The following is a 15,660-nucleotide window of genomic DNA, read 5'->3' as shown; positions in this document are numbered from 1 at the left end:
CCTCTTGTTCACTGATGAACAGGCTCTGGGACGGAAATGAGGGAGGGCAGTGAACCGGTCGGATCCGAGGGCAAATGGGGTTACTCACTCCTGCCGTGGAAAGAATGCACACAGCGTTGCCCACAACTGGTGTTGCAGCAGGTCTGCCAGGCATAGCAGTCGTTATCATCCTCACACAGCTCACCGTACTTCATGTCACACACTGCAGACAGGCGCTGAGGGGAAGGACACATTCCAAACGTCCGATCTGTGACAGACACTGATGGAGGGAGGCAGGGACACAGGGACAGGGAGAGGGATACAGACACAGATCAGAAACACCACAAGGGCACATCGACGACACCCGGACGGAGCAGTCTCATTGCAGCACTGAGTGAGAGCGGGCCTAATGGATTAAGGCTAGATCACACGGAATCCAAGCACAGCCAGCATATTGGATACTCAATTGCTTTGATGGTAGGAAGCAGAGAGTAACAGCGGAAAGATGCTTGTCGGACTGGAGGCCGGTGACTGGTGCTGTGACTCAGGGGTCGGTGCAGGGGCCGTCGCTGTTTGTTCTCTATATCAATGATTTGGATGAGACTGTACAAGGCGTGCTTTCATAAGATTGCGGAGGACATTAAAATAGGTGGAATTGTCGGCAGTGAGGGAGGTTAGCACGAATTGCAGCAGCATCTCGATCACCTGGGCAAGTGGACGGAGAAATGGCAAATGGGGTTTGATGGAGTGAAGCCTGAGGTGGTGCATTCTGGAAAGTGAAATCAAGATCAGAGATTCATTGGTAGCGCCTTAAGGAGTCGCGTGGAACAGAGGGACCTTAGAGTTCAGGTACACGGCTCTCTGAAACTGGTGTTACAGGGAGACAGGGCAGTGAGGACGGCTTTTGGCTCATTGGCCTTCAGCAGTCAGGGCACTGTGTATACAAGTTGGGAACTTATGTCGCAGTTGTACAGGACGTTGGAAAGGCCACACTTGAAGCATCGCGGTCGGTTTCGGCCACCTTGCTAGCAGAAGGATTTGTGAAACTGGAAAGAGTGCAGAAGAAATTTACAAGCTTGTTACCAGAACTGAAGAGACTGAGTTATCAGGACAGAACAGGAGACAGTGGGCAAGCTCAGACTTTCTTCTTTAGTGTGTAAGAGACCGCGGTCGGCCGGGGGAGAGTGGCCGGAATCTTATCCAAGTGTATAAGATCGTGAAAGGCAATGACACGGTGAGAACACTCAGTCTTTTTCCCACGGTTGGGCAATCGGGACAAGGGGGCATCAGTTTAAGGTACGAGGGAAAGAGTACACGGGAATCCGATGGCACAATATTTTTATTTTACACATAGGCTTCTACGTACATGGAATGAGCTGCCAGCGGAATTGGTTGAAGCGGGTACATTAATAACATTGAACAGGCATTTGGTTGAATACATGGATCGGAAAGTTAAAGATGGATATGGGCCTACAGCAGGGAAATTGGGTCATCATGGACAAATTTGGGCCGAAGTGCCAGTCTCCGTGCCGTACGGCTCGATGACTGTATGACCGGGGAACTGTGCACGATGCTCCGAAGGTGGGTGTAACTAAGCGTGACACGGAGACCAGGAAATTGTGCACGGAGCTCCGCCTTCGAGTCTGACTCAGCGGGAAATGGAGACCAGCAAAGTCAGAATGGACATCACACAAGCAGCTTGCTGGGAGCAGGGTGTTCGCCACATACAGCCTGCTCGGAGCAGGGCTTTCCCAGCGCGCACCCAGCTGGGAGCAGGGCTTTCCCCACACACAGCCTGCTCGGAGCAGGGCATTCCCAGCGCGCAGCCGGCTGGGAGCAGGGCTTTCCCCACATACAGTCTGCTCGGAGCGTGGCGTTCCCCACACACAGACTGCTGGGAACTGGGTGATTCCATGACTCACTGCTGGGTACAGCTGGGTGTTTTAAGAACTGGCAGACTACATGCAGTTACCTGAGACTGACACATTGCGGTTCTGTCCCATGAACGAGTGCACACAGCGTCTACCACACGGAGTCTCACAACATGACGTCCACTTCCCACAGTCCTCATTGTCTTCACACGAGATGCTGTGATTCATCCTGCAGACACGATCCAGGCTGGACACCTTTGGACACTGCTCAGATTTCCCCCAGTCTGCAAAACGAATTGCTGGTGTTTATGCGAGAGGTCACGACAGATGCAGAGGTGGCAGAGACACAGGGAATAGGGGCTTACGGAGAAACAACGGGAGACAGAGAGAACAGTGACACTCAGACAGTGAAGATCTGCAACACGTAGACACAAAAACATGTGACAAGAGGCGGAATGCCGCAGAGAAGTACAGAGAACGAGACAGAGGGAGAGTCGGAGAGTGAGTGAGAGAGAGAGAGAGACAGAGAAGGCTTGACAGTGGGGGGAGGGGGTAGAGAGAGAGAGAGAGAGAGGGAGAGAGAGAGAGAGAGAGAGAGAGGGAGAGAAGGAGAGGAATGCGACAGAGAAAGAGTGGGATAAGACGTACAAAATACGGAAAGGAAATGATGAGACACCGAGAGCGGGAGATCTGTTGGATGGACGCACTATGAGAGACAAAGAGAAATACACACACAGACACAAAGTGGGATATACACACAGTGAGGGAACAATCCCACTGCAGTCTCATTCAGGCCTGTCCAGCAGACACTTTTCGGACCAGCAATTACCTCCATCAGACTTCCTGTAGAACGACGGGACACAGCGTTTCTGACAACCAGCATCACAGCACCTTTGAGATCCAGCACAATCTCCATCTGACTCACACACCCTCCCAAAGGTGGAGTTACACACACAGGCAAGATGGTCGGGGCGAGGGCACTGCCCATTATCTTCCGGTGAGAGAAAGACAGAGAGAGCGCAGAACCGAGTTAGACACACAGTAAACGTCCCACTGCAGTATTATCCATCTCTCACTCCCAGAACATCGACAGCACAGGGCTAGATACAGAAGACAGCTCCCACTGCAGTATTACACATCTCTCACTCCCAGAACATCGACAGCACAGGGCTCGACACAGACGAAACATCCCACTGCAGTATTACACATCTCTCACTCCCAGAACATCGACAGCACAGGGCTCGACACAGACGAAGCATCCCACTGCAGTATTACACATCTCTCACTCCCAGAACATAGATAGCATGGGGTTAGATACAGAGTAAAGCTCCCGCTACACTATTCCCAACCTCTCACTCTCAGAACATGCTCAGAACGGGCTTAGATACAGACTAAAGGTCCCACTGCTGTATTCCCCATTTCTCACTCCCAAGGCATGGTCAGAATGGGGTTAGATACAGAGTAAAGCTCCCAGTGTATTATTCTCCATCTCTCACTCACAGGACAGGGGGATAGATACAGAGTTAAACTCCCACGACACTGACACACACCAAACACTCCCTGCGCACAGACAAAACAAGCTTACACACAGGGTGAAACATGCCTCTCCCCTGTCCCCTCTCAAACACATTCAGTATCTCCAGTGGGACGCTGAGTGCAGATCAGACAACATGAACTCACCATCTCTGAAGTGCTTGAGGACACATCTTGACCCACATGGGGTAAAGCAGCATGTCCCCCACCTGCCACAGTCACTCTCACTTTTACACTCCCTGCCCAGAGTTGTGTTACAGACATAGCTCAGTTGACTGGGGCTCGAGCACTCTCCAGGTCTCTCACCTAGAAAGGGAACATTCAGATGTTAGCTTCTCCTTACACACGAGAGTACAAGGCTTACAGGCATTCTGCGCCGGGGAGACACTCACTGCTGGCAGTCCTTCCATGGTCCAGATGAAGAACTCGACCAAACTGCACTCTGGGGTCGGCAACACTCTGCTCCCTGCAGTCCGGGGTCTATCCCACTTGGCTCACTGCAGAACCTGGTCTATCACAGTCGGTGCCCTGCAGACCGGGGTCTACTCCAATCTGCACCCTGCAGTCCCGGGTCTCTCCCCTTCTGCTCCCTGCAGTCGCGGGTCTATCCCAGCTTGCTCCCTGCAGTCCCGGCTCTATCCCCGTCTGCTCCCTGCAGTCCCGGCTCTATCCCAGTCTGCTCCCTGCAGGCCCGGGTCTATCCCACTTGGATCACTGCAGAATCGGGTCTATCACAGTCGGTACCCTGCACACCCGGGTCTATCCCAGCTTGCTCCCTGCAGTCCCGGGTCTCTCCCAGTCTGCTCCCTGCACACCCGGCTCTATCCCAGTCTGCTCCCTGCAGGCCCGGGTCTATCCCAGTTGGCTCACTGCAGAACCGGGTCTCTCACAGTCGGTGCCTTACAGACCAGGGTCTTCCCCAATCTGCTCCCTGCGGTCCCAGGTCAATCACACTTGGCTCCCCGCAATCCCGGATCTATCACGGTCGGTACCCTGCAGACCCATGAAGATCCCAGTCTGCTCCCAGCAGTCCCATCTCTATCCCAGTTTGCTCCCTGCAGCCCCGGGGCTGTCCCACTCGGCTCCCTGCAATCCCGCGTCTATCCCAGTTGGCTCACTGCAAACCAGGGTCTATCTCAATCTGCTCCCTGCGGACCCGGGTCAATCATAGAATGCCCCTTGCAGTCCCAGGTCTATCCCAGTCTGCTCCCTCTAGTCCTGGGTCTGTCCCAGTTTTTCTCACTCCAGTCTCCACTTTGCTGAACTGTCCCCCCAAGACCGTTCCCTCCTGCAGACACTCTGTCACACCGCTCTCCTTACCGCGTCTGAAGGAGTAGATACATTTCTTGCCACATCCAATATCACAGCACTGTTTGTACGAAGGGCAATCGTCATCATCCTCACAAGATTGGATCCAGCTTTTCTTACACAGGAAAGACACTTGGGAATGTTCCGGGCATTTCTTTGGCAGAACTAAACGAGAAAGAGAAGGTTATCTTCATCAATCTGCTTAGAAACAGACAGCAGCTCACACTGACTGCATCCAACACTCCCAGGGACAGGGACAGCACTGGGTTACATACAGACTAAAGCTGCCTCTGCACGATACACAAACAAAAACTCCCTGGGACAGGGACAGCACAGAGTTAGACACAGTGTCAAGCTCCCTCTACAGCCCGACCCACTTATTGCTCACCGATCTTGGGACTATGCAACAAACCTGTGGGAAGCTGTGCAGTCAGGAATACTCACATTTACTGATGAATGTGGGCACACATTTCCCCCCACAGCCCTTGGCCAGGCAGCACCTCTGCCAGACGTCACACTGCGTGTCGTTCCTGCAGTCTTTTCCCAGGGTCATGTTGCACAACATCGTCAGCCTCCCAGGGAAGGGACAAGTTCCGTTCTCTGTGAACACAAACAAGCGCACTTAGGGGACAGAATCACACAATAATTCACACCCGACTGCAGCACACGACACACCCATCTCACTCACAACACACAGCCTGCTGCGCAGTGAAGGGACCAGGAACTGGGGTGAAGGGGGAACACCTCACTCTGTCTTCTGCCGCAGTATCACGGAACAGCTCACTCACAAGGCCTCTCCCATGGCCTTCAGTGGAAAGAAGGTATGGGCTGAGGGGAGAGGAAGGACTTAACTGTGACAGGGTAAGGACATCAGAGACAGCACAGCCTCCACACAGGGCTTACTCATTTTCCCGTCTGCTCACCGGACAGCAGGAACCCTGTCAGCTTCACCCCCTCACCTTCCCGAACCCGGGAACAGGGATCAGGAGCAGGATATCAGTCTCCTCTCACCTCAATTCCTCCATTATCCAGGGACATGCATCAGAGGCAGGATCCCTGTCTGCTCCCCAATCACACACTCTGCAACCCAGGGACAAGGATTGGGGCAAACTCAAAGTCTCCTTCCCACCCCAATTCCTCCATAACCCGGCGACGTAGAACGGGAGCAGGACCCCAGTCTATTTCAGACCCCAACTTCCCCAAACCCTCTCAGGGAAAAGCTCAGAAATCACAGGACACCAGGTTTTACTCCGTCAGAGCTTCACGCATAGCCCCATTGTCAGGTGATCCTGGGGACAAGGATCGCAGCAGGACCCACTCAGTTTCACAACACTCCTTCCTTAAGCCACGGATGGGGATGGACAGAAGAATCCCGCGATGGCAAACGCCCTGCCCTGCGTAACCTATATTCTGCCGACAGCATACATGAACTGTGGGGCGAGGCGGGTATCCCACGCTCTCTCTTGCTCACCTCCTGTGAAACACTTTGGGGTGCACTTCTTCCCACAGCCAGCATCACAACACAAGTGGTATCCATCACAGTCCTGGCTGTCCTGGCAAGAATGCCCAGTGCTGATCCGACAGAACTTGGAGAGGGTGTCCTCCTCTGGACACTGGTCAGTAGGCTCTGTGAACGGAAGGGCGGCCCAGAACAGTTACAGAGGCCCTCCCAGGCCCCACAACATACCCACACTCCAACATTACCACGCCCTTCCACTTCCCCAACCTCGCACTCGTCGGGAGGGGGAGTGCTGATTCAATCTCTGACCCTGTGTAATCATCCTCTCACTTACCACTGCTTCCCTCTTTATCCCGACTCCTCCACTGCTCCGACTGCCTCACTACATCCTTCCAGTGGGGTTACATCGCTCCCGCCCCTTGTCTGAGCCGCGGGCCCCCACCCTAAAGTCTACACCCTCCCTCTCCGGGTGCCCATGGTCATTCCACTCATTGCTCACCGCTCACCCGGGTTCCTCCCTCACTGATGTCACGGGACTTACTTCTCGCAAACCACTGTGACACACATCGAGGCCCACACTCCGTGTTACAGCACGATGCCCAGTGACCACAGGAATCGTCACCGTCGCAGCGAGAGGTGAAGTTCATTCGACAGACATAATGCAGTCTGGTCCCATCCGGACACGTGGATCCGTGCTCTACGGGGAGACACAGAGAGGGAGGGAGAGAGAGAGAGAGATAGAGGGCACTCAACATGACTGCTGAACCAACAGAGCCCATTCCGTGGGCGATATCTACCACAAAGAGCACAGGAACAGGAGCTGCAGCAGGTGATAGAGAAAGAGAGGAGGGTGTAGGGGCAGGAGGGGTTTACACAGATAGGGAGGGAGGGTATCGAGACTGGAGGGGTAACATGGACAGGGAGTGGGTGTAGGGGGATGGAGGGGGTAACAGAAATAGGGAGAGGGTGCAAGGGATGGAGGAGGTTACAGAGATAGGGAGGGGTGTAGGGGCTGGAAGGGGTTACAGAGATGGGGAGGCAGTGTAGGATCTTGAGGAGGTTGCAGTGATAATGGGGAGGTGTAGCGACTACAGCAGGTTTTACAGATAGGGAGGGGATTACGGACTGGAGCGGGTAACACATACAGGGAGGGGGTCTGCGGGCTGGTGGTGCTGACAGAGACAGGAGGGGGTCTCAGGGCTGGTGGTGCTGACAGAGACAGGAGTGGGTCTCGGGGCTGGTGGTGCTGACAGAGACAGGAGGGGGTCTCGGGGCTGGTGGTGGGTCACAGACAAAGGGAGGGGCTCTAGGGGCTGGAGGACGAGACAGGGGCAGGGAGATGAACTGGGGCAGAAGGGAGTTAAACAGTGAAGTAGAGGGTATTCTGGGTGGAGAAGGTGACAGAGATAGGGAGGGCGGGTTTGTGGAGCTGGAGAATCCGAGGGGTTCTGTCGTTCTCACCTCCAGGCTTGAAACTCATGACACATCTCTTCCCACATCCGGTCTCACAACACCTTTGCCAGATATCGCAGTCGTCATCAGTGGAACATTGAGAGCCCAGTTTCATCTGACAAATGGGCTGGAGGCGAGACTGCGCTGGACATTCGAACGCTTCCGCTGTGAGGGACAAAAAGACTCAGCTCAAACCGAACGGCGCTCTACAGGATTACAGTTCATACCACCAGAGACAAGGAGCTGGGGAGGCCGTTCGGGCTGTCATTGCTAACCCGCTCGATCGGGACATCATTGCTGATCCACCACATGGAGTGCACTTTCCACTCATCACCCCACAGTGGCCACATTCATTTTTCAGCTCAGCCTTACAGGGACCGCTCTCTATTCTCTCTCTCACACAGGGACCGCTCTCCTCTCTCTCTCATACACAGGGACCGCACTCCGCGCATTCTCTTTCTCACACAGCGATGGCTCTCGATTCTCTCTCTCACACAGGGGCTGCACTCCTTGCTCTCTCTCACAGAGGGACCGTTCCCCTCGCTCTCTCTCACATACGGACCACTCCCCTCTCACTCTCTCCCTCTCTCTCACAGGGACTGCTCCCCTCACTCTCTCTCTCACAGGCTCTGTTCTCCTCTCTCTCTCTCTCTCTCTCACACACACACAGGGACCGCTCCCCTCCATCTCTCTCACACAGGGATCGCTCCCCTCACTCTCTTTCACACAGGGACTGTTCTCCTCTCTCTCTCTCTCTCTCTCACAGGGACCACTACCCTCCCTCTGTCTCATAAAGGAAACGCTCCCCTCGCTCTCTCTCACACAGGGACCACTCCCCACTCTCTCTCTCTCACACACGGACTCTTCTCCTCTCTCTCTCCCCCACACAGGGACCACTCCCCCCATCTCTCTCACACAGGGACCGTTCCCCTCGCTCTCTCTCACATACGGACCACTCCCCTCTCACTCTCTCCCTCTCTCTCACAGGGACTGCTCCCCTCACTCTCTCTCTCACAGGCTCTGCTCTCCTCTCTCTCTCTCTCTTTCTCTCACATACACACAGGGACCGCTCCCCTCCATCTCTCTCACACAGGGATCGCTCCCCTCACTCTCTTTCACACAGGGACTGTTCTCCTCTCTCTCTCTCTCTCACAGGGACCACTACCCTCCCTCTGTCTCATAAAGGAAACGCTCCCCTCGCTCTCTCTCACACAGGGACTGCTCCCCTCCCTCTCTCTCACACACGGATCGCTCTCTTCCCTCACAGACCCTCTCTCTCCTCAGCACACAATCCTCTTTGCGAGACGTGTTCTGTCACTCTCACCTCGCCTGCGGACCCCGTAGACACAGCGTTTTCCGCAATCTCCGACCTGACAGCATCGCTTCCACCTTGTGCAGTCGTCATCTCCCTCACATTCCTCACCGTCGTCCCGGTCACAGATATGTTGAGTTTGGGATGGTTTGGGACACTGTGCGTCTCGCTTTCCTGTTTCTGGGTGAAATCACATTCCAGTCAGAGTCTAGGCAGAAACTCCCAAAACAGAAATTCCAAATGACACTCCCAATATCCCTCCGGTGGGAAGATCCCGGGAATAAAGACGGCTACCCCGAGATAAAGGGGCAACATTGCAGGGGGCACTGTAAAGACAAGGATGGAGGGTTTCACTTCGGGGTTCATTCAGGGTCGGCCCATTACCACAAATCAGTGAGGGGACGACGGGTGCTGGAATTGGGATGGCGCGTGGGCTTGTGGTTGTTTCAGGAGCAGTAGATTCCAGTGGGAACAAGCTGACAAGGACAGGATTTCACAGACCGGGACTGGTTTACATTGGGATTGAACAATACCAAGGGAAATCCGATCGCAGTGGGAACAATCCTGAAACGGATCTGAACAAGCTGGGACACACAACGGGCTCTCCTTCTATACCACCCTCCCTCACCCTCCATCTATCACAGATACATAGCCCACATTCAAACAGGAAACATCCTCAAACTGAATGCTCTAACTGCAGGGCTGGGCTTGGGCTATTGGGACAGACAGGGTCTCTGCCTTCGTCAGAAACGGTACGTGAGGGGTGCGCAGCATTTGCTCGGCGTAGCAAGGCTGGGGGTGCAGGGGTCAGTCGTCCTCACCATGTGCGTAATACCGACGGACACATCGCTTCCCACATCCAGCCTCACAGCACGACAGCCACAGATCACAGTCATCGTCGTTTTGACACTCCTGGCCGTAGTTGATGTCACACATCGGGGTAAGGCGTTCGGCAGCTGGGCAGCTCCTGTTCTCTGGGGAGCAGGAGGATAGGGGTCAGACAGGGTTAAATCTCAGCCATAGTCTCAGGTTACCATCAGTGACCGCACCCGGATGTCAAGCTTTCTCGACACCATCATCCCATCAAATACTCCCACTACAGGGACAGCACCGTCTTAGATACGGGATAAAACTCCCACTATACAGTACCCACTCCGTCAAAAACTCCCAGTACAGGGACAGCAAGGGGTGAGATACAGAGTAAAATTCCCTCTACACTGTCCCTCCTCCACCCAACACTCCCAGGACAGGGACAGCACGGGGAAAAATTCACAGCAAACTCCCTCTACACGGTCCCAACTCCATCAAACGCTCCCAAGGACAGGGGTTTCGGGACAGAGTCCAAGTCCCTCTGCACTGACCCTCTCCATCAAACACTCCTAGGAAAGGGACAATACCCGCTTGCATACACAGTAAAACCTCCTCTGCACTGTCCCAATGATCACACACTGACAGCTAACTCCCTGATAATCTGAATCCATTATCCCCCCCCGCAACCACCGTCCATCCCCGAACAAACCCCTCGTCCCGAGACCACCCTCTTACCTCCTTTGAAGAAACGAAAGACGCATCTTTTTCCGCAGCCGGCGTCACAGCACATCTGCCAACGGTCACAGTCAGTGTCTGCTTCACATTCATCTCCCAGCTTCATGGTGCAGACCTTGCCCAGGGCACTGCTCTGTGGGCACTGCGCCCCTCCCTCTGTGTGGGCACACACACCGAGAGATTATTACACAGCCTGTTCCGAGGCTAACACCTTCATTTACAGACGCAGGCCCACAGGGAAACCATACACCATCACGTCCCAAAAACCACACTGCAACCTCCCCCCGTCTTCGTTCCCCGTCACTGCTTACAGCACGGATCACACACAGACGGTACACCTATTCCGTCGGCACATTGGCTCAGGGAGCACAAAGGACCCGGACAGACAGAAAATAATAGAATAGTGTAGGTTACATCGGCTTGAGATCGGTATGACAGGTCGGCACAACATCGGGGGCTGAAGGGCCTGTACTGTGCTGTAATGTTCAACGTTCTAAAAGGTAACGCGAAGCTGCATCGGGTTTCCCGGTTCAGGCAAGAGACAAACGTCACTTGCATCACAGCAAGTATGGACACCAAGGCGGAGTGCTCTCTTCCCATACTCCAACCTCAGTGATTACAGAGGGTCACAAACTTGGCTGTGTGTGTGTGATTGTGTATGTGTCAGAGTGAAAGTGAGAGTGAGGATGTGTGAGAGTATGTGTGTGTGAGTGCGTGGATGTGTGTGTTTGGGTGTGCGCGCGTGTGTTTGTGCTTGAGTTGGGCGGAGGTTCTCAGTGCATTGAAACCACACTGTAAATGGGAAGGGGGTTGGGGCAAAGGCCGAAGGCTCTGTGTCCGGATTGCCCTTACTGTGCAGTGAGCTGCTGCGGACACATCTCCTCCCGCAGCCCACGTCGCAGCATTGCTCCCAGCTCCTGCAGTCTTCGTCCCTCACACACGACATGCTCGAGTTCCTCTCACAGATCCACTTTGCCCGGTATCGATCAGGGCAGTCTCCCTCCTCATCTACAACACAACACGCTGGAGGTTACTGGTGGAGAAGCAAGGCCCAGAAGGGCCACTGGGTCAAATAGGGTCCGTGCTGTCGGTCTGTCAGTGCAGAGGGAAAGGGCACTATCGGAGTTCCAGTGCAGCAGAGGGACATTAACCTTTTTCTGTCCGTCTCCATTTCTCCCTCGCGCTCTCTTCGCACTAACTCCATCTTGCTTGATGAACAATGGTGACGGTGTCCCATTTTCACTTCACTGCTCTATTCCTGCACTCGACTACACGTGACAATAAAACTGAAATCTCATTCTAAACCTCATCTGTGTCAGTTCCCACATTATTTGCATTTCTCATCCTCCATCACTCACTGCCTTGTCAACTCACTCGCTGTCAAACTCTTTTTCCGACGTCCCACTCTCATTGCCCTTCAAAATCCCTTTCTACGTCCCCCTCTCTATTTCAATCACACTCATTCCTCCTGATTGTCACCCAGTCTCTCTCTGTCTCGTTCGTCCCATCTCTCTGTCTCCGCCTCTCCCTGTCTGTCTCAATCGGAGTTTGCAACTCTTTCGATATCATTGTGTCTCCCTGGCTCTGACTCATTATGGCACTTCCTCGACATTCCTCGCTCTTATTCTTTCCTCACCTCCCTCTCTCTTGCATCACACTCTCTCTCACTCTGTCATGAGTTCCCAATCATTCTCTCTGTCCCATTCTCCCAGTCCCTCCTCTCTCTGCACCATTCTCTCAATCTCTCTCTCTCTCTCCCTGTCCCATTTTCGCGGTCCATCCCCTTCTCTCCTTATCTTTCTCCCAGCCCCCCGGCCCCCCCCCCCCCTCTCTCTCTCTCTCTCTCTCGGTGCTATTCTCGGTGTCGCTCTCTGTCTCTCCCTGTACCATTCAGCCACTCTCTCTGCCTCTCTGTGCCATTCTCCTGGTCCCTCCCTCTGTCTTGCACTGTTCCATTCACCCGCTCTCTCTCTCTCTCTCACTCTCTCTCTCAGTACCATTCTCCAGGTACAATCCCCTCGCCTTCCTGTCTATGTCGCTCTCACTCACTAGTTATTCCCACAACTTACCATCATCCATGATGCTGGGGATACAGACTTTTCCACACTTGCTCTGACAGCAGCTCTGCCAGGCATCACAGTCTTCATCTCCGTTGCACTGATCTCCCAGTTTCATGTCACACATGGGTTCGAGGCGGTGGGGAGCGGGACAGCTATCATCTCCTGCAGGTTACAGAGACATGCATCGATGGAGTAGGTACCAAAACACACAACCCTCTCTGATCTGCTGCAGTCAGACACTAGCCCTGAACAAGGGACTCCCACAACTCTTCCATCGTCAATGGACCAGACTCATCGCCCCTGAATGGAGGAAGATGCAGGAATTTTGGAAATTCCATGTATCTCTGTGAAATCCTCACTCCTATCACCAGCCAAAGTGAAAATGGGATCACATCTCTGACGTCAGAAGCGGGGGCCGGTTATCAGCTGGCAATCAGATTCCACTGTGGATCAGTGCGGAGGTTCCCTGCTCTCAGCTGGTGTACGACTGAGACACACACACACACACACACACACACACACACACACACACACACACACACACACACAGAGTCTGCAGCAGACTCACACTCACACGCATACATGTTCTGAAACAGAATCACACTCACTCTCACACACATTCATTCTGAAACAGACTCACACTCACTGTCTTACACACACTTGCACTGAAACAGAATCACACTCACTCTCACACACATTCATTCTGAAACAGACTCACACTCACTCTCTCACACACACTTGCACTCAAACAGAATCACACTCACTCTCACACGCACTCATTCCGAAACAGACACACTCACTCTCACACACTCATTTTCAAACAGACACTCACTGTCTCACACACACTTGCACTGAAACAGAATCACACTCACTCACACACTCATTCTGAAACAGAATCACACTCACTCTCACACACTCATTCTGAAACAGACACTCACTCTCTCGCACTCACTTGCACTGAAACAGAATCACACTCACTCTCACACACTCTCATTTTGAAACAGACTGACACTCTGACAAAAGGAGCAGTTACCAGGGGAAGATATTTCACTGGGGAAAAGGAAACTATGATTCTATCAGGGCTATTGCAGGCTTCAGCGAGACATTGACAGTATGCAGCGCTGGGCTGAGAAACGGCAGATGGAGTTCAACCTGGATAAATGCGAGCTGATGCATTTTGGAAGGTCGAACTTAAATGCTGAATTTAGGATTAAAGGCGGGATTCTCGGCAGTGTGGAGCAACAGCAGGATCTTGGTGTTCATGTGCATAGCTCCCTCAAAGTTGCCACCCAGGTGGATAAGGTGGTTAAGAAAGCATATGGTGTTTTGGCTTCCATGAACAGGGGGATCGAGTTTCAGAGCTGCGAAGTTATGCTGCAGCTCTACAAATCCCTGGTGAGACCACACTTGGAATATTGTGTCCTGTTCTGGTCGCCCTATTATAGGAAAGATGTGCAGGCTTTGGAGTGGGTGCACAGCAGGTTTACCAGGATGCTGCCTGGACTGGAGGGCTTGTCTTACGAGGAGAGGTTGACTGAGCTTGGACTTTTCTCTCTGGAGAGACGGAGGAAGAGAGGTGACCTGATCGAGGTGTACAAGGTAATGAGAGGGATGGATAGAGTCGATAGGCAGAGACTTTTCCCCAGGGCAGGACTGACTGCCACGAGGGGTCATAGTTTTAAGGTGTGAGGAGCAAGGTACAGAGGCGACGTCAGACGGAAGTTCTTCACCAGGACAGTGTGAGTGCATGGAATACTCTTCCAGGGGTAGTCGTTCAAGGGGAGTCATCAGTGACATTTAAGCGACTGCTGGACATGCACATGGACAGCCGTGAACTGAGGGGAATGTAGGTTAGGTTATTTTAATTTTGGATGACGATTATTCCACGGCACAACATCATGGGCCGAAGGGCCTGTACTGTGCTGTAACTTACTAGGTTCTATGTTCTCACTCCATTCTTAAAAACACACTCAACTTGACACACATACACACACGCACACACACACACACACACACACACACACAAACATACACACACACACACACACACACACACACACATACACACACACACTCAACCTGACACACACACACACACACACACACACACACACACACACACACACACACACACACACACACACACACACACACACACACATACACACACACACACACACACACACACACACACACACACACCACAACACACAAACCACACACACACACACACACACACACACAGTGACGTACTGAAATACCCACAGATTAACCTCTGAACAAACAGAGACTGACTGATCACTTACGGCCCATGAGGAAACGAGGCACACATCTCTTTCCGCAGTTAGCATCGCAGCACGAGGACCAGGCAAAGCAATCAGCGTCACTCATACACACATCTCCCAGCTTCATCTCACAGAACGGGTCCAGGCGTGTGGAAGCAGGGCATTGGGTCGCTGGAATGAACACAGTGACAGTCAGATCAGGATCATCAACAAACAGACAGTCTCGCACTCCCACGACAGGGATAGCACGGGGTTAGATACAGAGTAAACCTCACTCTACACCCACCCTTCCCATCAAACACTCCCAGGGACAGGGGGTTAGGTACGGAGTAAAGCTCCCGCCACACTGTCCTCCCCACATTAAACACTGCCAGGACCGCACCTGTACCCTGGCAGCTTCGACACTGAGGTTAACAGGAGGGGTGCCTTACATCTGGTCAGGAACTTGGAGACACATCTATTCCCACAGGAGGTATTGCAGCAGGTCTGCCAATCTTCGCAGTCACTGTCCTTATCGCACTGAGTATGGAAACTCTCGGAGCAGACGTGCCTCAGTCTGGAAGCTGACGGACACCTTTCTTCACTCCCTGCAAAGACAGAGGCTCCATCTTAGCTTCGGGAACTGTTGCTGCTGCCTCAACCATTGTTTGCTCACTTCGCCCAGAGCTCTGGGAGACATGGAGAGAAAGACACAGAGAGGAGGAGACAGACACGGTGAAACAGAGAGAGAGAGAAACAGAGAGAGACTGAGAAATAGAGAAAGAGAGAGAGAGAGATGGGGAGAAAGCAACAGAGAATGTGAGACAGAGAGAGACTGACCGAGAGCGAGAGAGTGAGAGAGAGGGAGGGATTAAGA

At 53.2% G+C, this 15,660-nt stretch overlaps 1 protein-coding gene across 6 annotated transcripts in view; it reads right to left on the bottom strand.

Moving 5' to 3' along the window:
* LOC125450177 (uncharacterized) overlaps positions 1-15,660 on the bottom strand; it is a 116,322-nt gene that overhangs the window by 55,005 nt on the left and 45,657 nt on the right. For all 6 annotated transcript variants that reach the window (XM_059643508.1, XM_059643512.1, XM_059643509.1 and 3 more), the window contains exons 43-58: positions 15,236-15,391; positions 14,826-14,975; positions 12,529-12,681; positions 11,312-11,467; positions 10,460-10,615; positions 9,736-9,888; positions 8,927-9,094; positions 7,612-7,767; positions 6,692-6,847; positions 6,163-6,318; positions 5,136-5,291; positions 4,704-4,856; positions 3,531-3,689; positions 2,680-2,841; positions 1,952-2,134; positions 89-259 (exon numbers count right to left, since the gene is read on the bottom strand). In XM_059643508.1, coding sequence (XP_059499491.1) covers positions 89-259; positions 1,952-2,134; positions 2,680-2,841; positions 3,531-3,689; positions 4,704-4,856; positions 5,136-5,291; positions 6,163-6,318; positions 6,692-6,847; positions 7,612-7,767; positions 8,927-9,094; positions 9,736-9,888; positions 10,460-10,615; positions 11,312-11,467; positions 12,529-12,681; positions 14,826-14,975; positions 15,236-15,391 — 2,544 coding nt within the window. The remainder of the gene's footprint in view (positions 1-88; positions 260-1,951; positions 2,135-2,679; positions 2,842-3,530; positions 3,690-4,703; positions 4,857-5,135; positions 5,292-6,162; positions 6,319-6,691; positions 6,848-7,611; positions 7,768-8,926; positions 9,095-9,735; positions 9,889-10,459; positions 10,616-11,311; positions 11,468-12,528; positions 12,682-14,825; positions 14,976-15,235; positions 15,392-15,660) is intronic.

This window comes from Stegostoma tigrinum (genome assembly GCF_030684315.1).
Source record: "Stegostoma tigrinum isolate sSteTig4 chromosome 44 unlocalized genomic scaffold, sSteTig4.hap1 SUPER_44_unloc_1, whole genome shotgun sequence".
In the NCBI taxonomy this organism is placed as follows: domain Eukaryota; kingdom Metazoa; phylum Chordata; class Chondrichthyes; order Orectolobiformes; family Stegostomatidae; genus Stegostoma; species Stegostoma tigrinum.
Note: the sequence above shows the minus strand (reverse complement) of the source record. Positions and strands in the feature narration are given on the sequence as shown.